General features: G+C 42.9%; 2 protein-coding genes across 2 annotated transcripts in view; both read right to left on the minus strand.

Moving 5' to 3' along the window:
* Nucleotides 1-2,529, minus strand: part of olfm2b (olfactomedin 2b) — a gene marked incomplete at both ends in the record, with an annotated part of 13,369 nt that extends 10,840 nt beyond the window's left edge. Inside the window, 3 exons of the mRNA XM_081360814.1 lie at nucleotides 97-252; nucleotides 553-693; nucleotides 2,389-2,529. Of these exons, the coding sequence (XP_081216940.1) occupies nucleotides 97-252; nucleotides 553-693; nucleotides 2,389-2,529 (438 nt within the window). The remainder of the gene's footprint in view (nucleotides 1-96; nucleotides 253-552; nucleotides 694-2,388) is intronic.
* An 803-nt stretch (nucleotides 2,530-3,332) lies between these two features.
* The window catches only part of col5a3b (collagen, type V, alpha 3b), a 52,770-nt gene continuing 33,602 nt past the window's right edge, over nucleotides 3,333-22,500 (minus strand). Inside the window, exons 27-65 of the mRNA XM_081361292.1 lie at nucleotides 19,941-19,994; nucleotides 19,743-19,850; nucleotides 16,304-16,357; nucleotides 16,163-16,216; nucleotides 16,029-16,073; nucleotides 15,875-15,928; nucleotides 15,667-15,711; nucleotides 15,454-15,507; nucleotides 15,327-15,380; nucleotides 13,930-13,983; nucleotides 13,705-13,812; nucleotides 13,513-13,602; nucleotides 12,849-12,902; nucleotides 12,083-12,190; nucleotides 11,889-11,996; nucleotides 11,492-11,545; nucleotides 11,357-11,410; nucleotides 11,172-11,279; nucleotides 10,994-11,047; nucleotides 10,847-10,900; nucleotides 10,637-10,690; nucleotides 10,475-10,528; nucleotides 10,278-10,385; nucleotides 9,058-9,111; nucleotides 8,931-8,984; nucleotides 8,773-8,826; nucleotides 8,612-8,665; nucleotides 7,837-7,944; nucleotides 7,578-7,631; nucleotides 7,446-7,499; nucleotides 7,262-7,369; nucleotides 7,134-7,187; nucleotides 7,007-7,042; nucleotides 5,844-5,897; nucleotides 5,496-5,766; nucleotides 5,291-5,403; nucleotides 5,062-5,130; nucleotides 4,751-4,984; nucleotides 3,333-3,996 (exon numbers count right to left, since the gene is read on the minus strand). Of these exons, the coding sequence (XP_081217418.1) occupies nucleotides 3,850-3,996; nucleotides 4,751-4,984; nucleotides 5,062-5,130; nucleotides 5,291-5,403; nucleotides 5,496-5,766; nucleotides 5,844-5,897; nucleotides 7,007-7,042; nucleotides 7,134-7,187; nucleotides 7,262-7,369; nucleotides 7,446-7,499; nucleotides 7,578-7,631; nucleotides 7,837-7,944; nucleotides 8,612-8,665; nucleotides 8,773-8,826; nucleotides 8,931-8,984; nucleotides 9,058-9,111; nucleotides 10,278-10,385; nucleotides 10,475-10,528; nucleotides 10,637-10,690; nucleotides 10,847-10,900; nucleotides 10,994-11,047; nucleotides 11,172-11,279; nucleotides 11,357-11,410; nucleotides 11,492-11,545; nucleotides 11,889-11,996; nucleotides 12,083-12,190; nucleotides 12,849-12,902; nucleotides 13,513-13,602; nucleotides 13,705-13,812; nucleotides 13,930-13,983; nucleotides 15,327-15,380; nucleotides 15,454-15,507; nucleotides 15,667-15,711; nucleotides 15,875-15,928; nucleotides 16,029-16,073; nucleotides 16,163-16,216; nucleotides 16,304-16,357; nucleotides 19,743-19,850; nucleotides 19,941-19,994 (3,102 nt within the window). The 3' untranslated portion in view covers nucleotides 3,333-3,849. The remainder of the gene's footprint in view (nucleotides 3,997-4,750; nucleotides 4,985-5,061; nucleotides 5,131-5,290; nucleotides 5,404-5,495; nucleotides 5,767-5,843; nucleotides 5,898-7,006; nucleotides 7,043-7,133; nucleotides 7,188-7,261; nucleotides 7,370-7,445; nucleotides 7,500-7,577; nucleotides 7,632-7,836; nucleotides 7,945-8,611; nucleotides 8,666-8,772; nucleotides 8,827-8,930; nucleotides 8,985-9,057; nucleotides 9,112-10,277; nucleotides 10,386-10,474; nucleotides 10,529-10,636; nucleotides 10,691-10,846; nucleotides 10,901-10,993; nucleotides 11,048-11,171; nucleotides 11,280-11,356; nucleotides 11,411-11,491; nucleotides 11,546-11,888; nucleotides 11,997-12,082; nucleotides 12,191-12,848; nucleotides 12,903-13,512; nucleotides 13,603-13,704; nucleotides 13,813-13,929; nucleotides 13,984-15,326; nucleotides 15,381-15,453; nucleotides 15,508-15,666; nucleotides 15,712-15,874; nucleotides 15,929-16,028; nucleotides 16,074-16,162; nucleotides 16,217-16,303; nucleotides 16,358-19,742; nucleotides 19,851-19,940; nucleotides 19,995-22,500) is intronic.

Below are 22,500 nucleotides of genomic sequence, written 5' to 3' on the forward strand. Positions count from 1 at the left end.
GGTTCAGGGGTCAGAGGTCGAGTGTGAGGGTTGGTTCAGGGGTCAGAGGTCGAGTGTGAGGGTTGGTTCAGGGGTCAGAGGTCGAGTGTGTGTCACCTGCAGGCTCTTGCTGGTCAGGCTGAGAGGATCGTCATGGGCTGTTTGTAATCTGGTCTCCAGCGCGTCCAGCAGCGTCTCTGAGTCTCTGAGGTGCTGAAGATCTTGAGCCGTCCGCTGGTTCAGGAGCTCCATGTCCTGGGAGACGTTCAGCACCTGCCACACACACACACACACACACACACACACACACACACACACACACACACACACACAGATGAAGATGAGGTGACGTGTTCCAGTGTGTGTGACCTCTGACCCCTGCTGGATTCTCACGTGATTGGCGAGCCTCTGCAGACGGTCATGTCGAGGGTCTGCTCACACACACACACACACACACACACACACACAGATTATGTGTGATTCTCACGTGATTGGCGAGCCTCTGCAGTCGGTCGTGTCGAGGGTCTCCTCACACACACACACACACACACACAGATTATGTGTGATTCTCACGTGATTGGCGAGCCTCTGCAGTCGGTCGTGTCGAGGGTCTCCTCCACAGGCGCTGTGAGTCGGACTCATGATGGAGCAAACACACCTGTCCTGCACTGAGCCGAACACCTGCCAGCCCTCGTCCTCGCCGGGGTACCACACCTGACGGAGCACACACACACACACACACACACACACACACACACACACTAGAACATCATCTCCACACATTCACGGAACAATAAGAGTTATCTACCTTATTTTGCAATGCAGGACACACACACACACACACACACACACACACACACACACACATTCTTATACATTTATCTTTATGAGGACATTCATTGACACAATGCAATCTCTAGCCGCTTACCCTAACCTTACCCATCACAACTGAGTGCCTAACCCGACCCCTGACCCTAACCTGACCCTTGACCTCATTATAACCTGATCCCTAAAACCAAGCCTTGACTCAAACAGGCCTTTAAAGGCTCTCAGAGACTGAGGAGCGGCCAACATGTCCTCACTTTACTCTCTCTGTCCTCACTCCAGTGGTCCAAAACTCAAACTGGTCCTCACAAAGATAGTTGTACAAGCACACACACACACTCAGACACACTCACTCACTCACTCACACACACACTCACACACACACACACACACACACACACACACACACACACACACACACACACGCACACACACACACACACAGGCTGCTGGGCTCTTTAATTAGACGAGCCTTTTCCATCTGTTCTGATCCAGTTACTGTGAGTCTCCATGTGTGTGTCACAGCGGCGTATGAAACACAAACACACTCCCACACAGAGAGGACCAGCATCATGGTGACACACACACACACTCACACACACACACACTCGCAGTGTTTGACCTTCGGTGTAAAAGCTCTTCACTGGACGAACCCTCTTCACACCATAATTCATTTAAAACACAAATGTAGTCTGAGTAATGAATACATCAGCGCTCATATTCAGTTCCTGCAGGAAAGCTGCTGTGTGTGACCATAGACAGTAAGTGTGTGACGTGCAGATGCTACGCTAGTTCAGGTGTGTCCGTTTAATAACTCCTGAAGAGTGAAGCACTGTGACTCAGTGATGCTTTCACAACCAATCGTGTGAGTTTGGGGGCGGGGCCATCTCACTGACTGACCAATGGTGGACCGGGGAGTGTTCAGGGAAACCTGTGTGAAAACACTCACTATTCCTGCATGTCTCGCTGTGTCTCGCTCCCAAGACTGCCACATGCCGTCCAGTCTGACTCATTTCAGAAAGTTACCGTTATAAATTTAACTGTTATTCCTTGTAAGGCGTAAGTTTCTTACTTACATTGCAATATAATGGTTACTTTTCTGAAATAAGGCAGCCACAATGATAACATTGGTTGTGCCGTAAGTCTCATATTCGCTGATTGTTGCTGAGTGTGTTTTCTGCTGCCTCTGATTGGCTGGCTGGTGTTGTGAGGTTGCTGTGCATCTCTGATTGGCTGGCTGGTTCTGAGTGTGTGTTTTCTGCTGCCTCTGATTGGCTGATTTGTTCTGAGGGTGTGTTTTCTGCGGCCTCTGATTGGCTGGCTGGTGTTGTGAGGTTGCCGTGGCGATGCCAGGTCCTGGCCAACGGTGAGTGGCAGATCTCCAGTTCTTAGAGGAAGTGCCACACTGTGTGTGTGGGAGTGTTTGCGTGTCAGTGAGTTTATCTCTGTTCTGGTTCTCTGTTACACTAACACACACACACACACACACACACACACACACACACACACACACACACACTCCAAAAGACAGTAAAGCACAAACACACAATAAAGCAGACACAAATACAGTGATATAGTACGTACGCTGATGAGCTTCTCAGAGGTCCCGGGTCGAGCGCCGTGTTGATGGAGACCCACCAGCGCCGGCAGCTTCTGGGACATCCAGTTCGAGACCATGATCATGGTGCTCACAACCACACCGAGCTTCAGCAGAGGAACGCTCATGTTCACACACACACACACACACGCTAGTCCTTCTGTTAGTCCTGTCACGGTAATGACAGCCAGTGCGGTCCTGCTGTCACAGAAGAAAGTTTGGACAAATCTGGAGGAGGCAAAAACTGCAGGCGGATCCGAGACTCTCAAACTCTGACAGATCATAAGAGAATATTGACTGAAAGAGGAGTTGTTGAGTCCAAACAACCTGATACACTGCTGACCAGAACAGAGGAACAACAGAACACACACGCCTCTAGAGAGAGAGAGAGAGAGAGAGAGAGAGAGAGAGAGAGAGAGAGAGAGAGAGAGAGAGAGAGAGAGAGAGAGAGAGAGAGAGAGAGAGAGAGAGAGAGAGAGAGAGAGAGAGAGAGAGAGAGAGATGGAAAGGTGTGTATCCTAGGAAAGATACAGGAAATCCCTCAATCATTCCTGTAATGCAAAATAATGAATTAAATCACAGTGGTAGAATATATTATGTATGTGTTTATTCTGATTTACATCAAATAATAATAATAATGGTATGACAGTCATGAGAATCTAACGAGAATCATCATCACTTTCCAGGTGTAAATGCGTTTAACTCGCATGAACATAATGCAAAAATAACAGAAATACTCAGTCTAAGTATAATCTGACATACTGACAAAGTCATAATTAAAAAGTCAAAATTATAACATTAAATCTAAATTGACATTATATGTCATAATTATAACTTCTTATGCCATAAATTAAATTGTTTATGTCATAATTTTTACTTTTTATGTCAGAATTCTGAGTTAATCTTGTAGTAAATCCTCTTGTAATTATGATTTAATGTTTTATTTCTGCAGCTCAGGCACTGACTGTGTTTCAGTTTCAGTTTGAAGATCATCATGAAAGAGACGATGGATAATTTACCTGTTATTATATATATTGAATCACACATTTATTCAGGGAAATGTTCGAACTGAAATGAAAGCTGATTTGTGTCTGTAAATCACGCGTCCTAAACCAGTGATTTCATTAAGTAATAGTTTTATTTAAAAATCTCTCCTCTCAAACCGACAGTCAGAGAATCTCCATCCATATTAAACACTAAAATCATTACATCATGTAAACAAGTTAAAATACGGCCTCAAGATTACCAAACATTCAAACAAACAAATACAAAAATACATCAACATCTCTCAAACAAACAGTACAAAATAAATGTGAATCTCTGTGAGGTCTGGATGTGTGTAATCATGTCACATGATCTCCCTTCAAGCACCACTTCCTGTTCTCAGAGAATCAGACAAACACAAGCACCTGAAGGACTGATGTATAAATATACAAGTCTTTTCTGGACTAGCCGTTGAAGCAGACCTTCCCCACGCTGAACCCGAACTTCTGCCTGGAGTTCCCGAAGTCTGTGACGGCCACGTCCATGAGCGGCAGAGCGTCCGAGTGAGGAGAGTCCACCTCCAGGACGGTCCGGTCCTGCCCCGAACGCCACTACACACAGAGCAACACAACACACGGGGAACGTCACATGAGAAACAACACACGACAACACACTGGGAACGTCACATGACAGAGGGAGCTGTATTCAATGAGTTGTGTCAACTGATTCAGGATTCACGGAGTCATTTATGTGAACTGATTCAGGATTCACTGACTTGTTCATATGGATTGATTCAGGATTCACAGAGTCATATATGTTAACTGATTCAGGATTCACTGACTTGTTCATATGGATTGATTCAGGATTCACTGAGTCCTTTATGTGAACTGATTCAGGATTCATTGAGTCATTTATGTGAACTGATTCAGGATTCACTGACTTGTTCATATGGATTGATTCAGGATTCACAGAGTCATATATGTGAACTGATTCAGGATTCATTGACTTGTTCATATGATTGATTCAGGATTCACTGAGTCATTTATGTGAACTGATTCAGGATTCATTGAGTCATTTATGTGAACTGATTCATGATTCACTGACTTGTTCATATGGACTGATTCAGGATTCACTGAGTCGCTTATATGGATTGATTCAGGAGTCACTAAGGCTGAATCCGAAATCGCTCCCTATACCCTCAAATAGGGCATTATTTGAGGGGGCGGGCACCATAGAGGACAATATCGAGTACACTCATTCTATCCCACAATGCACCGCAATAACGAGTGTACAGCTGATGTATGCTCAATGGCTGCCCGAATGAGGCGAGTGTGTTGATCACAGTGAGATGAGGCGAGTGTGTACCTGACAGCCGTCGTGCGTGGGCTGGATGTAGTGTGTGTTCTGCTGCGTCAGCTCCTCCCCGTGTCCGCCTCTGAAGCGCAGTGCGTGTGTGTAGCTGAGGGAGGTGCTGTCGAACCAGCCGGCCGAGTTCTGGCACACGTATGTGAAGCTCTGGTGGGCCGTGGCGCTCAGGAGCTTCAGGAAACCCAGCTGAACCACATGAACGGGGTTTCCGTCCACATCCACATACGAAAACTACACGAGGCAGACAGACAGAGTGTGAATGAAGGGACAGAGGCTAAAGATAACACAACAACACAATAATGAATGACCTGTGAGCCCTTCTTGAACTGGCTGAACCAGGTTCCTGGTTTCTCTTTGCTCCATGAAGCCATTTTGACCTGTGCACAATAAACATCATTCACACGTCACTTTATTTCTGATGACACATGGCAGATATAAAGGCTTAAGGTATTCATCTAAACCAATGCTTCTGCTGTAGAAGTACAGGTGTACATCATAACTTCATTCCAACAGGTGTAGTGTGACTGAAGATCTCACCGACTGTATGCTGCTGTGTGGCTGGAGACACGTTTCACCTTCTGCTGTGAAGTTGCAGAACACCTTAAACGCGTCTCTATGGCAACCCTGGTTGGGGTCAATCCAGTAAACACCTGAGGTCAAAAGTCATGCAGAGAAATCAGAATCGGTCTGAGAACGCAGCAATAGAGTGTGAGAAACATTCTCCAGCACTGGATCCCCGTACCGTCGGGATACTCGGGGTGGCACATCCACAGCTCTTTGCAGGTGCGGGCGGGACTGTGGAAGGTTCCCAGGGGAGTTCTGAGTCCCTCCACATCAGTCCTCATGGATGACAGAGACGCAAACACCTCCTCCATGTCCTTCTCCTCCCCCTGAGCCTCGTCGTCCTGCATCTCTTCGTCCTCCACAGCGGCTCCGTCCACTTCCGAATGTCTCCTCCTCTTCCCACGGCCGTCCAGTCCCGGAGGAGCCACCATTCCCACCGCGGGAGAACCCTGGACAGAGACGCTTGCTCTGTTAATGCTCCTTCTGCCATTTATTCATCCTAAAAACATGGGGACTGGAGACTCACCGGGGGTCCTGGGGGTCCGGCAGGACCGGTATCTCCTCTGGGTCCAATAGGGCCCTTAAATAAACCACATCATTCACATTATCCAGTATTTGCGGCTGTTCATGAGCTCACAGACTGATAAGAACACGCTCACTCTCGCTTTCCAGACCCTTCACCCTCTCTGTTCCAGTGCGGTGGATTGAGCTCTGTGACGAACTGCTTTTGCTCCTTTATTTTAAGTTGCTTTGAATAGCCGCGTTTCCACTGTCGGGCCAGAATCTCTGCAGCGCTTCACTAAAACACACCCGTAACACGCAACGTCATACAAACCCATCATTTCACCAACAAATGGGAGTTTTATCAGAAAACTAATCAGAAAGAAATCAATGGAAACTAGCGAGATCGCAGAACGAACATGATAAATGTGGCCCTTTGTTGTTTACTTAAAGATTTAAAACCCAAGCATCGATGTTTTACCACAGGTTTACAATAAAAAGGGATACATTAATCCTAATGAATTAATTTGTGTCAAGATTGCACATTAGTCACACAGAGATAAAGTGGTATATATATAAATATGGATATCAGAGAGTCCGGTATAAAGAGACGAGACGTACTGACAGATCAAATAAATACACGATTGTGATAGCCTATATGATTTGTCTGATTTCTTCAAGCGTTTTACCATGTTTACTATGGTAATGATTAGCGTGCATAGTCTTTTGCATCGCATATAAATATTTCTGCCTTACACAGTGATCAGAATCCACATCGGATCACAAACAGAAGTTATTCAAACATGAAAGTGAGTTTTGAGCTAAAATTATGTCTTTAATGCTGATGTTAGCTGGTATAGAAACATCCGGCGCTGGCGTCTCCAGACTCAGGTAAACTCTGACTCTGTTAGTAACCACTTCTCAAGCTCGAGCTGGCCCGCTGTAGACCAAAGTATTCGGCGGGCCCTGAGGAAGCCCCGGGAGTGACAGTGGAAATGCGACTGGCCCTGGCACGCACTAGCCGCCCGCTTTTGGCCCGACAGTGGAAACGCTAATAAAGGCATCAGTTTAATTCATACATATAAATGGTGGAGAACTCAGTCGCATGCTAACACTCTTCTGCAAATAGATGTCAAAACACAATCAGAGCGAAATCCCACAAATGAGATGAAATTCGGTGTGTGTCACCTGGCTTCCTTTAGATCCTTTCTGTCCCATGGACCCCTGAAACACAGAGATACAGAGAGAAGCTGTGACACCAGAACAACCCCGAACGCACACAGAACACCCTGATGGGTCTGAAGACTCGACTTACAGACAGTCCCGGTGGTCCCGGAGGTCCATTGAGTCCTGGAGGTCCAACTGGACCCTGTCAGCAGAGACACAGTGAATCATCTTCTTGTCCGCATTTGTGAAAGTGTGTATATTGGTGTGTGTGTTCACCTCCTCTCCTTTGGCTCCCTGCGGCCCCTGGTTTCCCGGCAGTCCTCGATCACCTTTCTCTCCGAACTCACCCGGCGGCCCAATCAAACCAATCAGACCGCCATGACCCTGAAGCACACACACACAGAGATAAAATCATGTGTATTTCCAGTGTGTGTGTGTGTGTGTATATGAGATGACGTACCTTCTCTCCTTTCCTGCCCGGATCTCCCTTCAGTCCTGCCAGTCCAGCGGGGCCCTGTACACGTGCAATGACATCATCAGTCTGACATCACATTAAAGATCAGCGCATGAGGAGTGATTAATGACACGTTACCATTGGCCCCGGGGGTCCCGATTGACCTGGGGGTCCGTTCAGCCCTTGTTCTCCCTACAGCAGAGAGAGAGTGTGAACAAGCATTTACATAATAGATATGCTCTGCCGACTTTAAGGATATTACTGGACGATAAGGCTATTTATAAACTCATGACTTCATGATATGTTCCTCATGAAACTGCAGTTTCGTGGGTTTGAGTAGAGAGAGTTTAACATGAGTCTGTAGAAGACCATTAACAAATGTAGGAAAGAAGCTCACCGCTGGTCCAGGTATTCCCGGAAGCCCCTGAGGACCGGGCTTCCCAGAGTTCCCCTGACCGCCCACCGGCCCCGGCTTTCCCATGAGGCCCTCGTATCCCGGAGCTCCCTGAACACGGACAGAGATGAAGGACAAAAGGAGGACCATTAGTTCCCTAGAACATCCTCTCAGATCTCATTCAAGAGTTTACTAGTGTTTGCTTCTGGTTTTAGTTAGAACGGTGTCGTGTTAGCGGCCCCTAAATGAATAACTAATGATTTTTACAACAGAAGTGAATCAATCAAAAACTAACTTTAGCTGGACAATAACTTTATTCTAGAGCTGCTGTAAAGCCTAAACAATCTCTGTTACTGTAATTTCCTGTTATCACTGTAAAGCTGCTTTAAAACTATCTATATTGTTAAAAGCGCTGTATAAAAGAAGTAGACTTGACTTGACTTGATTTCATACTCAGGGATTCCCTGCTGATTCAACATGATTTTTGGCTTTTTTTTTTTTTTTCACAACAGCGCTATAAGTCGGTGCTGCCCACGAGGCTATCGGCCGACTCGACTGGGCGAAAATCCACAGACGGGGTCCGACTAGTGCAGAACACACCACAAAAACACCGACACTGCCTGTCAGTTTAGTGTTTCACTGCGTTTACACCACTGGACCAATGAGATCTCACTGTGGGCGGGACTTACCCAGTGTGACAGAAGCTGTGAATGAAGCCTTAGTGATTTATCCTCTAGTTCAGACGCAGTGTGTCTGTGTTTCTAACTGATTGTCTCACCTTGTCTCCTTTTAGGCCCGGCCGCCCCTCTTTCCCAGCAGGACCCAAGTGACCCTAAATGAGGATACACACAGATATATAAACACACAAGGCTCCACAAGTACACAAACACAGTTGAATCATGTAGTGCTTGAGCCGACCGATCACAAACACACACTCACCCTGCGTCCCGGTCTTCCTGGAGGTCCTGGTTCTCCGGAGGCTCCTTGAGGGCCCTAATCACCAGAGCAATGAGTCGAAACCAGAGTTATTATCATTAACTAAAACTATCTGAAACTTATTTGACATAAATATTAGTGCTGCACTTGAACAGACTCACAGATTTTCCAGGATCCCCGTGATCTCCTTTAGATCCCGGACTGCCGTCGATCCCCTGTGAGGACAGACGAGATGTTTCATCATCACCGATCACAGTGTGTTTGACTGACGTTACTGGAGATACTCACGTTAACGCCCGCCTCTCCAGGAGCGCCCAAATCTCCAGGAAAACCGATCGGACCCTGGAGGGAAACAGAGAGAGGGTTCGTCAGCAGAAAATCAGTTTCTATCTCAGTGTTCTTGTCGTGTTCAAGTCACCATGAAATTGAAATTGACCATTTTTTTTGGAATATTGCAGTGTTTATTGTAAATGATTTATCGGTGCACATCATTATTGTGTTAATATTGTTGAATCAGAAAAGTTCCTCTTGCAGCATCTCTTCTCTTCTCTGAAGATGTGGGCGGAGCTATAACCTGTCACTCACATGAGATCCACCAATAGCAAACCAGAACCATCCAATCAATTCCCCATAGACACAGTCAAGCCCCGCCTACATTTGTTCTTGTTCCAGAAGCGTTTCATTTGGATATATACGGAACAATAGAGAAGAAAAGACCAGCACAACTACCCTTTTATGATGAGTTTAAATCAAGATACATTTATTTGTGAAAATTATATTTTTATGAGCAATTGTTGAAAATGAAGTGAGTTTTTGCTTTTAAAAAAAGTCAGAAAAATTATTTTCGTTTTGAATTAAGTTTCTTTTTCTGACTCCATTAGCAGATATTTGTTCATGTTTTAGGCATAAAGTCCCTTCATTTTGATGTGTTTTTTCAGTAAACAAGCCTTAATATCTGAATAAATTTTGCTTCTCCAGGAAATGAATCTTGATTTCACTCTGTGGTGAAAATCCAGCTTTTAATGTTGTACGTCTATGTGGTGTTTTTACTGTGCTTTCAGACAAAGCATGTGTAAATTCATAAGTCGACAGCATTGCTGAGTATTTCCTCCTTAAAACTGCAGTGAACCAAAGACAGTCTCAAAAACACACTTTGAAATCGCTGGTGTTTCTGACGTCACAAACTACCTTGTAACCAATCAGATCAACGTGTGATCGTCAACCAGTGGATCTCTGAGCTGAGTGAGTGAGTGGAGGCGGGGCTCATTTGCATATTCATAGAACCACGCATACTTTTCAAGAAAAAAAAGCGTTTAAATATGTCATTTTGGGGATCAAAGATGAGTTTTAAGGGATACAATTATTGACTACAGGGGGACTTTAAGAATGTTTAGAGATCTGTGCTGGAAAACAAGACAGAAATTCTGAGGAAGAACATCATTTTTTGCAGTGTGACACACACACACACACACACACACACACACACACACACACACACACACACTGACCGCGTTCCCTTTCGCTCCGTCTTCTCCAGGTGCTCCTCTGGCTCCTGGTGAACCTGCCGCTCCGGGGGGTCCCGTGTCTCCTTTCTCTCCCTGCTCACCCTTCTCCCCCTGACAACACACACACACACACGTGTGGCAGCAGCGATACAGGAAGTGATGCGCGTCACACAGGTTATTCAGAGGAGAGAAGGACTCACTGCGCTGCCAGAAACACCAACAGCTCCAGGATCACCTGACTCGCCATCTTCACCCTGTCAATCATCATCATCATCATCACCATCATCATCATCATCATCATCATCATCATCATCATCATCATCATCATCACCACCATCAGCTCATGTTTAACTGTAACGAACCTTCTCGCCCACTCCACCAGGCTGACCACGAACACCAGGACGACCAGGAGGACCCTGAAACACACACACAAAATATTTCATCTTTTTTTTATTTTGATTGTTTTTATTTAGATAAATATTAACTTATTTTATTTGTACCTTTTTGTTGTTTTGATTAATTATTAGGATTTGATAAAATCATGGTTTCAGAAAGTGAAGGTGTGTGTGTACCTGTCCACCAGAGGGCCCTTGAGCTCCTCTGGGCCCGAACTGACCAGGAGGACCCTGGAAACACACAAACACACACACTCTGAGTCACATTACATAGAGATTAATAAACAACATGATCAAATCTGACAGATGAATCCATGAGCTCACCATCAGACCAGCGTTCCCGCTCTCTCCTTTCTCTCCGGGAGGACCGGGCATTCCCTACAAACAGACACACACGCAGACACACACACACACACACACACACACACACACACACACACACCTGTATTATATGATTATCTCCTGATGTGTGATGGAGGAGGGACAGTGAATGATCATGTACCTGTAGTCCCCCGGGGCCCCTGGAGCCCTTGAATCCTCTCAAGCCCTCGTCTCCCTTCTCTCCATACATGCCCTGCTGTCCTGGGGGACCGGTCTCGCCATCCACACCCTGACACACACACACACACTCGATCACACACACTCTCTCTAAACACAGCCACAGCGCTCCTCCTCAAACACACTCACCGGTGCTCCCGGCTGGCCCTCGGGCCCCTGAGTGCCGGCTGGACCTGCGGGCCCCTGAGAGCAGAACAAGCTGGTCATTAGCAGCAGTGTGTGTGTGTGTGTGTGTGTGTGTATTTCAGTATTTCAGACACTCACTGATTCTCCTTTGTCTCCTTTACTGCCTTTCTGTCCTGGAGCTCCTGTTTCCCCCTGACAAACACACACAAACACACACATCCAATTAGTATATATACCAAGTTCCAGCTCTCGATGACCTACAGAACCAATCTTCGTGTTTATCCCTGTAACCCTGAGCTAACCCATTTCTCCATGGGCACCGTGGAACTCTCTCCCCAGCCAGAGTGCACCCTCTTCGGCTTGGGTCACTGCCTTGATGGCCCTGGAGGTTTGAACCCACTGCAACTTTTTGGACTTTGTCATTTTTACAACTAGTGCTCGTGATGATTCACTTCACTAACAATACAAAAAAAAGTCCATTCTAGATTATAAGCATCATCTCTACTAAGCACAGATGAGCATACGCCCTCATCACCTTATCTCCATCCTCTCCCGGGGGTCCTGGAGGGCCAGCGGCTCCTGGCAATCCCACCGGCCCCTGCTCACCATCCTGTCCCGCGGGTCCGATCGGACCCTTCTCTCCCTGTGCACAAACACACCGTTACACACACACACACAAGGGTCACTGGCTGAGATTTATCATCGCATGTGCGTAGGGGCGTGTCTTACTGGCTCTCCCTTCTCTCCCATTGGTCCAGGCCCACCGATGGTTCCAGGTCGACCAGGCTGACCAATGGCACCAGCCAATCCCGAGGGGCCCCTTTCACCTGTGGGCCCCTGGGAAGACACACACATATTGGTGAATTAATAAGTTAATATACTTACTATCTACATACATACAGTCAAACCAAAAAAATATTCAGACACCAGATATCATTTTTGATCAGTTTTACTAGTGTGTGCAGGACACTATAGTTAATTTATGTAAGTGAGGAGAGCAAAATAAAGTAAACTGTGACATATTATACCCAAAAAATCTTCATACAGTGACTACCAGTAAAATTAGGGACCAAATATGATTGGGACACTTTGAGCTGATCATGTTTTGCTGAAGTGTGTTCTCTTTAATTGCTAATGCTCTTTTCACACACAGACTGAACACAATGAAGCATTGCTTGGTGATTGGTTGAGCTAAACTGGTATTATCTAATTGTGTAGTTAAATTTAACAGCTGACAGATATTCAACATAATTCATGTGTGAGACAGTCTAACAGAAGGACGGACAAAACCAGTCAAATATCAACTGAGACATATTTAATTACCATTTTCTAAACTATAGCGAATGAACTGTGATAATGTGAGGAATTTTTAAGGTGTCTGAATACATTTCGGTTTGACTGTATGTATAACAGAATGTGTAAAATCAGTCTAGAACATCTCCAGGTCATAAGCCCTCTATGTGATTTTGTGAGATTACAGAATGAGGTCACATACAGCAGGTCCCGGGGGCCCGATCGGCCCCGCCCCGCCCTTTAGTCCAACCGGCCCCTAAACAAGAGAGCACAGGTCACATGACAACACTGGCCAATCAGCAGCAGTCCAACTGACCTATCGGTAAGCCCCGCACCCCTAAGGTACTGTTGCTATCTCTGACAAACAAATGGATTTGCTAACTGTCTTGACAATGACAACCAGAAAATGAACGTTTCCGTCTTCATCGGGATTGAATCCTTTGGGAACCAGGTTTCTGCGCTCACATCAGTGATATTATAAATGAACCGGGCTTCAGTCGTATAGAGCAGATAATTGGTCCATTCGCGCAAATCTGATCACACTTCTGAATCGAGCTGGTGAACGAGCACACAGTGCAGTGATTCAACACATGAATAGGATCTCAGGATCCTGGATCAGTCTTACAGGAACCCCAGGCACATCGCTTTAACATTTCTGTAGCATAAACACCATAAAACGAGAGCTTCGGATCCTCCAATGTTTCTCTGTGGCGATGAAACCTAAAGATGTCCAAGTTCCCCATGCAACTGATACTCAACTGCCATTGGCTGATCAACGTTCGAGGGGAGGGGCTTACCGATAGGTCAATAACAACATAGAGAATCACTAGCTACAATCATAAAACAGGCGGATACAGTATTGTTACCATGGCACCCGGCGCTCCACGACTACCGCGGAAACCCTTCAGACCCGCAGGACCGTTCTTTCCTGAAGTACCCGAGCCTCCAGGGTCGCCCTGAGGACCGAACACACGCATGTTATGATGAGATGACGACAGAAAGGAAAGGAAAGCGCAGACAGAAGGAAGTGTTATCATTGATGAGGATGATTGTCTCACCTTTGCTCCCTCTTTCCCAGCGGCTCCAGGTAAACCTTGCTCTCCGGCTGGTCCTGCGGAGCCCGGGTGTCCTCTCTCTCCCATCGGTCCAGTTTCTCCTGTGTTACCCTGGAAACAAAGTCACAACCAGTGGGAACAACAGCTGTGGTCATTAGTTTAAACAAAAAAACAAGAATCCACCCAGTTATGAAGACTTCTTAAAAGATCCCTGAGCGATGAACTCACCTGCGGCCCAACGACACCAGATGGTCCCGGAGGACCCGTCTTTCCTTGGAAACCCTGTCGGGAATGTCAAACACCAGATCAACAACAGACCATCAAAACTAGGGTAAGGAATCGGATACTTGTTATTAAATACAATTTTGATTGTGCATTTTAAAGTGGGTTTAAACCGTTTAAGCGCAAGAAGATGTGAAAGAGAACTCTTGTGTGTGTATTCTTGCGCTTGAACGGACAAATACACACAAAAGTATGTCAAAACACAGTTGGTCATGTCTTAAGTGATCATAAACGCATATATTGGATCCTGAATTCGGTCTTAAAGGGACAGCAGCCTAATAAACCCGTCAGTGTTATTACTGTTAATCAGAGAACAAAAGAAAATCACTGACTGAATAACTTCAGTAGCTTTAACAAGGATTCATCTATATGTTATTTATAAAAAGAAAACCATGCAGTGTTATTTTACATTTGATTTACATTTATTCAGTTGTATTTATTTGTGCTATTGCTAATTTGCTTATTGTTCTTATTGTATTACTGACTGTTTACTTGTCTTTAAAAAAAAATGAAATTGATATTAGTTAGTCTAGTTTATTAGTTAGTTATGTAGTATGGTTTTCAGCTGCAACAGAATGATTTTCAAAAAGACAGAAGAAATACTTCTTTTATTTTTTTTACCATCCTGGAATCGAAACTAGGAATCGATAAGAATTGGAATCGCTAATTTTAAATGCTAAAATCCCAACCCAAATCAAAACAGCAAACAGAAGCAAATAAAGGCCACATATTTGTAATAATTTGAATGTACGTGTTCATTAACGTGTGAGTATATTGCTGATAAATTTAGTATTTGATCAAACAAAATGAAAGATTATAGATATAGTTCATTCATTCAGCTGAAGTTTTTCTGGTTCAACGGAACAAAACCACTGTCTTCATTTGTAAAGATTTTCATGATGTAGAAAATGAGTTAGAATCATAAACTTTTTGTTGGTTTTCTGCAATCATCCACAAGTCAATGGAAAAATCCAATTGGGATTTTAGTCGAAGGAGCCAGTATGGGTTGGCCTACAAAAATACATCATGGCTGAATCCGAAATCGCCCCCTAAACCCTCATTCACTATTCCCTACCGTAGTCCACTAATACTGTTCACTTGAAGGAGTGAAAAGGAGTGAGCGAATTCGGACAGCCGTTGGGTTGTACACTCATTATTGCAGTGCATTGTGGGATAAAATGAGTGCACTGAATAAAGTCCACTATGGTTTCAATCACCACAACAAATGCCCGTCCCCTCAAATAACACCCTATTTGAGGGTATGGGGGGGGGGGGTGAATTTCGGATTCAGCCCATGACTTCCACAGTTCCACAAGCCTGTGTGTAGATGTTGCGAGACTCACCGGCTCCCCCCGCTGGCCTGGATGACCCGGCAGACCGTCCTTCCCACCAGGCCCCTGCAAACAGGAAGATGTTGGGAATACTGTACGTGTCGTATTATCATATGAGGTGAAGATGAGGGTCACTCACGTTAGGTCCTTTGGGGCCCATCTCACCTACACGTCCATTAGGTCCTTGTGGCCCCTGCAGTATTTGAGCACATGCATCAATCAAGTCACATGATCAATGACAACTCATTTACTTGCATTTGATTAGTTTGATTCATTTGATTAAATCCTAACTGTTAATTTCCAGGTTTCAGTCCAGTTTGGACATTTGAACATGTGTGTGACAATATCTTACTCTCTCTCCTGAGGGCCCTGGGGGGCCGTCATGTCCCGAAGACCCCTAGAACAGAGATGGTTCATCCCTTTACAGTAATTTCAACACAATAATATAAACAGAGTGCATCAGAATAGACTCATAATCACAATGAATGACAGAAACACAGACAAGTGTTTGGCTTCAGCTCATTATTATGTTGTAATATAGATCTGATATGACCTCTGACCTTGTCTCCAGATTTCCCAGTGGGTCCTCTTGCACCCCTCCCTCCTCGAGCACCCTGACAACACACACACACACACACACACACACACATTAGTGATGTTGGATGTGACTCAAGCTGGATGCTGATAATCATCAGTGTGGTCGGAGACACTCACATTAGGGCCCCTCTGACCCGCGGCCCCTGCAGGACCCGGTGGACCCTGAGAAACACAGCATTCTCACATCAGTGCACATTTACATACTTATGTGTTTGCGCAAGTGTTTTTATGATAGGGATGTGTTCAGTGACCTTCTTCCCTTTCTCTCCCGGAACTCCGACAAGACCAGGAAAGCCATCCGCACCCTGAGAAGAAACCACCACAAGACCAGCAGTTATTCTCCCACCCCACTAAAACTTCATCTGCTTATCATCTGCTCGTGCTCCCTTCACCTTCAGGCCTTGACGTCCCGGGTAACCTGGTAAACCTGGAACACCCAGTTTTCCCTGTGAGGAGAGGGACAAAATCAGAAGGAAAAAAATGGAAAAAAGAGAGTGCAAAAAGGGTGCTTCATACAGTATAATTTTATCTTTCTATTACAACTAGGGTTGGGAATCGAAAATCGATTCCAATTCTGGAATCGAATACTTGAGTTCAGGAACCGGATACTTGAGGTCAGGAATCGGATACTTGAGGTCAGGAATCGGATACTTGAGTTCAGGAATCGAATACTTGAGTTCAGGAATCGGATACTTGAGTTCAGGAATCGGATACTTGAGTTCAGAATCGGATACTTGAGGTCAGGAATCGGATACTTAAGTTCAGGAATCGAATACTTGAGTTCAGGATCGGACACTTGAGGTCAGGAATCGGATACTTGAGGTCAGGAATCGGATACTTGAGTTCAGGAATCGGATACCTGAGTTCAGGAATCGAATACTTGAGTTCAGGAATCGGATACTTGAGTTCAGGAATCGGATACTTGAGTTCAGGAATCGAATACTTGAGTTCAGAATCGGATACTTGAGGTCAGGAATCGGATACTTGATTTCAGGAATCGAATACTTGAGTTCAGGAATCGGATCCTTGAGTTCAGGAATCGGATACTTGAGTTCAGGAATGGAATACTTGATTTCAGGAATCGAATACTTGAGTTCAGGAATCGGATACTTGAGTTCAGGAATCGGATACTTGAGTTCAGAATCGGATACTTGAGGTCAGGAATTGGATACTTAAGTTCAGGAATCGAATACTTGAGTTCAGGAATCGGATACTTGAGTTCAGGAATCGGATACTTGAGTTCAGAATCGGATACTTGAGTTCAGGAATCGGATACTTAAGTTCAGGAATCGAATACTTGAGTTCAGGATCGGACACTTGAGGTCAGGAATCGGATACTTGAGGTCAGGAATCGGATACTTGAGTTCAGGAATCGGATACCTGAGTTCAGGAATCGAATACTTGAGTTCAGGAATCGGATACTTGAGTTCAGGAATCGGATACTTGAGTTCAGGAATCGAATACTTGAGTTCAGAATCGGATACTTGAGGTCAGGAATCGGATACTTGATTTCAGGAATCGAATACTTGAGTTCAGGAATCGGATCCTTGAGTTCAGGAATCGAATACTTGAGTTCAGGAATTGAATACTTGAATCGAATACTTGAGTTCAGGAATCGGATACTTGAGTTCAGGAATCGGATACTTGAGTTCAGGAATGGAATACTTGATTTCAGGAATCGAATACTTGAGTTCAGGAATCGGATACTTGAGTTCAGGAATCGGATACTTGAGTTCAGGAATCGAATACTTGAGTTCAGGAATCGAATACTTGAGTTCAGGAATCGAATACTTGAGTTCAGGAATTGGATACTTGAGTTCAGGAATCGGATACTTGAGGTCAGGTACTTTCCAAAATTTCCATTCTTATCGACTCCTTTGTGAGCATTTCAATATGACTTTAACCTGTTAACCGTTGCCAGAGCGCGGGCGCACTGAAGCGGTTTTTTTTATAAATAGTTCAAAGTTACTATCAGATTTAATGTTATACCTTGACAAACTATACATCATTACAAAGATATAAGACTCAAGTTTCAGAATTTGACCACTATTGTATTCTGAGAAACTTATAGCGACAGTTATTTCTTAATTTGTGTCAGGAGTTATGAAATGAAAAAATGAGTCGATACCTTTGATATGAATTATGCGCGTCAGCCGCTTTCATTCATAAAAAAACTCCCGTGCCGTCGTCATGACAGCGATACACAAAACAACGTCCTTCCGGGCTTTTAGCTAAAAAATGTGCAGATTTAGAGAAATATTGATATATTCTCATAGGTTTACATCAGATTTCTATAGACAGGAATAATATTTATTGAATTTATACCCAAATGCGTCGATGTAATCATTATGAGCGTTTGTATACTCTGTTAATGCGTTTTCAATTCATACCAATAGCATGAGGGCGCCCTCGCCGCCCTGTGCACAGTATTAGAACATGAAGAAGTGCCATAATCATGTGACAATCCAGGAAGCCTCGAACACACACACAGCTAACAACAGATCGCGCTGTAACTATGGCTGTAACATGGAGATACAGTCGTTTTGAAGACAATAAACATGTTTGCTATGATATTTGAGTTACCTGTGTTTTTCAATCCATGCCAGGTATTTCCATAATAATAGATTATATTTATAATGTAATGCTAATCTATATAGACTATCATTGTGCAGAACAGTATACAATAGTATATTTTCTGTCTGATTTTTTTATCTGAAGCCAAATTAGATCACAGAAAATTATTTAAAATACTCGATTTGCTTTATAAAGTAAGTTTATAAGCACAAACATGGTTTTAATCTCATAAATTGTCGTGTATTGATGGTGTGCTAAGCTAACATGCTAGCTAGCCCTAGGTGCACCTGCCACCTAGAAGTTATATTTTTATTATTTTTTGAATGCTTACTGAAATGTTTCTTTATTCAAGAAATGCATTTAAAACAGTTTAGAATGTAAGGGTGAACTTTGAGAAAATAAATTAGTGACTGAAACCATATGAATAGCATGTGAATAGCCAGTCGTTAGTAACTAATGCAGACAAAAGAAATGCATATTTAGAGCCATAACCAGGCTGGAGAGGTGTGAATGTGTTCAGGGGGAGACTGAGACTGAATGGGGCTCGTTTGCACCACAAAACAATAAAGACAATATACTGCATAGATGGTAAGAAGATGACACTAAATATCAGTAGCATTTTAGCATCAAATCAAAATAAAGTCACATGACATGGTCTTGAAAAACATTTCACTAAATACAGAGTTTTGGACTTATTATCTTAAGATTTTAAACATAAAATGTTTAGACATGTGGCATTAGCTGTAGTGCATTTCTAGACTGCTCCAGGGCCAACTTCAATTTTATTTTCATGAGGATGTTTCATAAAAAATAATTTCTAATAACTTTACAAAACTTTGAAGCTATTTATAACAATTTTTGTCATTATGACAATAATTAATTCTACATTACAATAAACTGCCAGGTGTCAGCTTTCAAATGAGATCATACTTGTGCTTTTAGTACAAAGGGTTCATGAACTGTATCTGTTTCAGTTTGGGTATGTCATTTCTTGGGATTTTTCAAAAGTGGGGTTGCAGCTTAACAGGTTAAACCATTCAGGTGGGAGATGACTCACTGTTTTCAGCTCTTAAAGTGACAGCAGCCTAACATTCAATAATCAATCAAAAAAATTTTTTTTTACTTAATAGAATCAAAATAAGGAATCGATAAGAATCGGAATCAATAAGCAGAGTCGAAATCGGAATCGTTACAATGCAAACGATACCCAACCCTAATTACAACTGATGTTGATGATGTTGCATTAGACTGCTTCACCTTTTCTCCAGCAATGCCTGAGGGTCCGGATTCACCCAAGGGGCCACTCTGTCCTTTGGGGCCCTCGGGACCGTCCTCACCACGCATCCCAGGAGCACCGGAGTCTCCCTGACACACACAGATGGGGTAACAGCATGTTTTAGTGTGTGTGCGTGAGTTTGTGTGTTTCATTAGTGTGTTTGTGTTGTGTGTCATTACAGTGTCTCCTTTAGAACCCATTTCTCCTTTTGCTCCTGGGAAACCGTCTTCACCCTGAACACACACACACACACACACACACACACACACACACATAACAATCCATCAACATGTGATTAAAGACATGAGTTCATGTGTTCACTTCACATGCTTCAGAAACCTCTGGAAAACATCTGCACATCTGATCACATCTAGGCGGGAACATGTTGGAGATGTTATGATGTCTCATAATGTCTGGAAATGTGATGTATGAAGATGTGCTGAAATCTGGGGACATTATATTTGGATGTGAGGATTCTTGGAGTTGTGATGATGTTGGAGAAATTATGTCTCACTTTGTCTGGAGATATCTTAAATGTGCTAGTGTCTGAAGATGTTATGATATCTGGACATGTGAGGATGTTAGACTTACACTACCAGTCAAAAGTTTTGGATCGGTAATATGTTTAATGGTTTTAAAAGAAGTCTCTTCTGCTCACCAAGGCTGCATTTGTTTGATTAAAAATACAACAACAAAAAAAATGAAATATTATGACAATTTAAAATTTTCTATGTGAATATATAGTAAAGTGTAATTTATTCCTGTGATCAAAGCTGAATTTTCAGCATCATTACTCCAGTCTTCAGTGTCACATGATCCTTCAGAAATCACTCTAATATGATGATTTGATGCTCAAGAAACATTTATGATTATTTTCAGTGTTAAAAACAGTTATTTACACTTTTATTTCAGGATTCTTTGATGAATAGGAAGTTCAAAAGAACAGCATTTATCTGAAATAGAATGTTTTGGAACTTTATAAATGTCTTTACTGTCACTTTTGATCAATTGAATTCATCCTTGATGAATAAAAGTATTGATTTCTTTTATTTCTTGAATTTAAAGAAATAAAAGACGCGGCCGGTGGCGTTATTGCTGATTGCACCGGTCTCGTGTCTCTCACGGAGGAGTGATGACAGTGAAGGGGGAGAGAGGACCAGGCCTGGACTATTTTAGCAGCAGTCGTCTCGTCCATGACGAGCTGCCGTCTTTACTTTCGTTTTGTTGTTTGGTTATTTTACGTTATTTAAGTCTTTGAATGTTTGCCGGTTCTCACCTCCTTCTTCCCACAACATCCAACTGTGTTATCCCCCCCCCTCCAAATTCGTACCAACTTTTGAACAGTAGAGTTTAATGATACAAAAGATTCTATTTCAGATAAATGCTGTTCTTTTGAACTTTCTATTCATCAATGAATCCTGAAATAAAAGTGTAAATAACTGTTGATAATAATCATAAATGTTTTATTCACATAGAAAACAGCTGATTTACATATATTACAATATTAGTTGTTTTTTTTATCAAATAAACACAGCCTTGGTGTACAGAAGAGACACAGTGTAGATATCATTTAAGAAGGAGAGGAAATCTCTCTCAATCAATGGCACGTACTACACTTAAAAGCATGTGCATATCTGTCAACGGGGTGAGGCTGTGGAATAATTTACCTATAACAATTAAGGAAAGCAAACATATTGTGCAATTCAAAAGAAGGTTTAAAATGTCTATATTAGAAAAGTATATAAATTAAGGTGGACATGGGACAAACATCTCATTTCCTCTTCAAGAGGTTGATTTGAATTACCATTCGTCTGTTTCTTGCCATTTTGCATATATTTAATTATTATTACTATTTTTTTATATTAAATTGTGTGATTTATATTCAGATAAATGTACTTTAAATGATTAAGTTTTTTCTTAATAAGGATAAATTATGATATCTTGCAAGAGTAAACAGTAGCCGTTTCAAAGCTAGATGTGTAAAAGGGGAAGGCAAATATAAGTTAGCTTCTTCCTTCTCCTTTCTTGTTTTTTTTTTTTTTTCATTTCTTTTGAACATGCTGAGACTTTTAGTTTTATTGTTTTCTGTTAAAATATGTTTTGTTGCTAATGATCATGTTCTGAAGAAGAAAAAGAAAAAAAGAATAAAATTCATTCATTCATTCATTCAATCATTCAAGAGACTTCTCTCAAAACTTTTGAACGGTTGTGTAATATGATGTTTAAAAATGTTTGGACGTGATATATGAAGATGTCTTAAGTCTGGGTACATTATTGTAGGAGCCATACTTACCACCTTATTTAATTTTTATAAATGTGTTAATTTAAATATCAGTGTGTTATATTGTTAATTGTGTGTATTTCTGTGAGTGTGTGCCCTCTATAGGTGAGAGGGGGAAAGATGTATAAAGGATAGGCCATCCTGACAGGAGGGGGCGCTGGTGCAAGAGCACACAGTCTTTTCAAGCCGCATCAAAGTGGTTTGTTTTGTTTTATGTTACAAAGCATCTTTATTTTTGATTTAATAAACTTCAGTTATTTGTTTGGAACATCAACATGCCTCTCTGGATCTATTTATGGTACGAATCATGGCATCAGCATCTCCCACAGTGGACAAGAAACAAGGATTAAAACAGGAAACGTATGATATCTGTAAATGTGATGATTCTTGGGGATGTTACAATGTCTCACGATGTCTGGAGATGTAATATATGAAGATGCGCTGGGATGTTGAGGGTG

This window comes from Scardinius erythrophthalmus (genome assembly GCF_964197995.2).
Source record: "Scardinius erythrophthalmus genome assembly, chromosome: 3".
NCBI lineage: Eukaryota > Metazoa > Chordata > Actinopteri > Cypriniformes > Leuciscidae > Scardinius > Scardinius erythrophthalmus.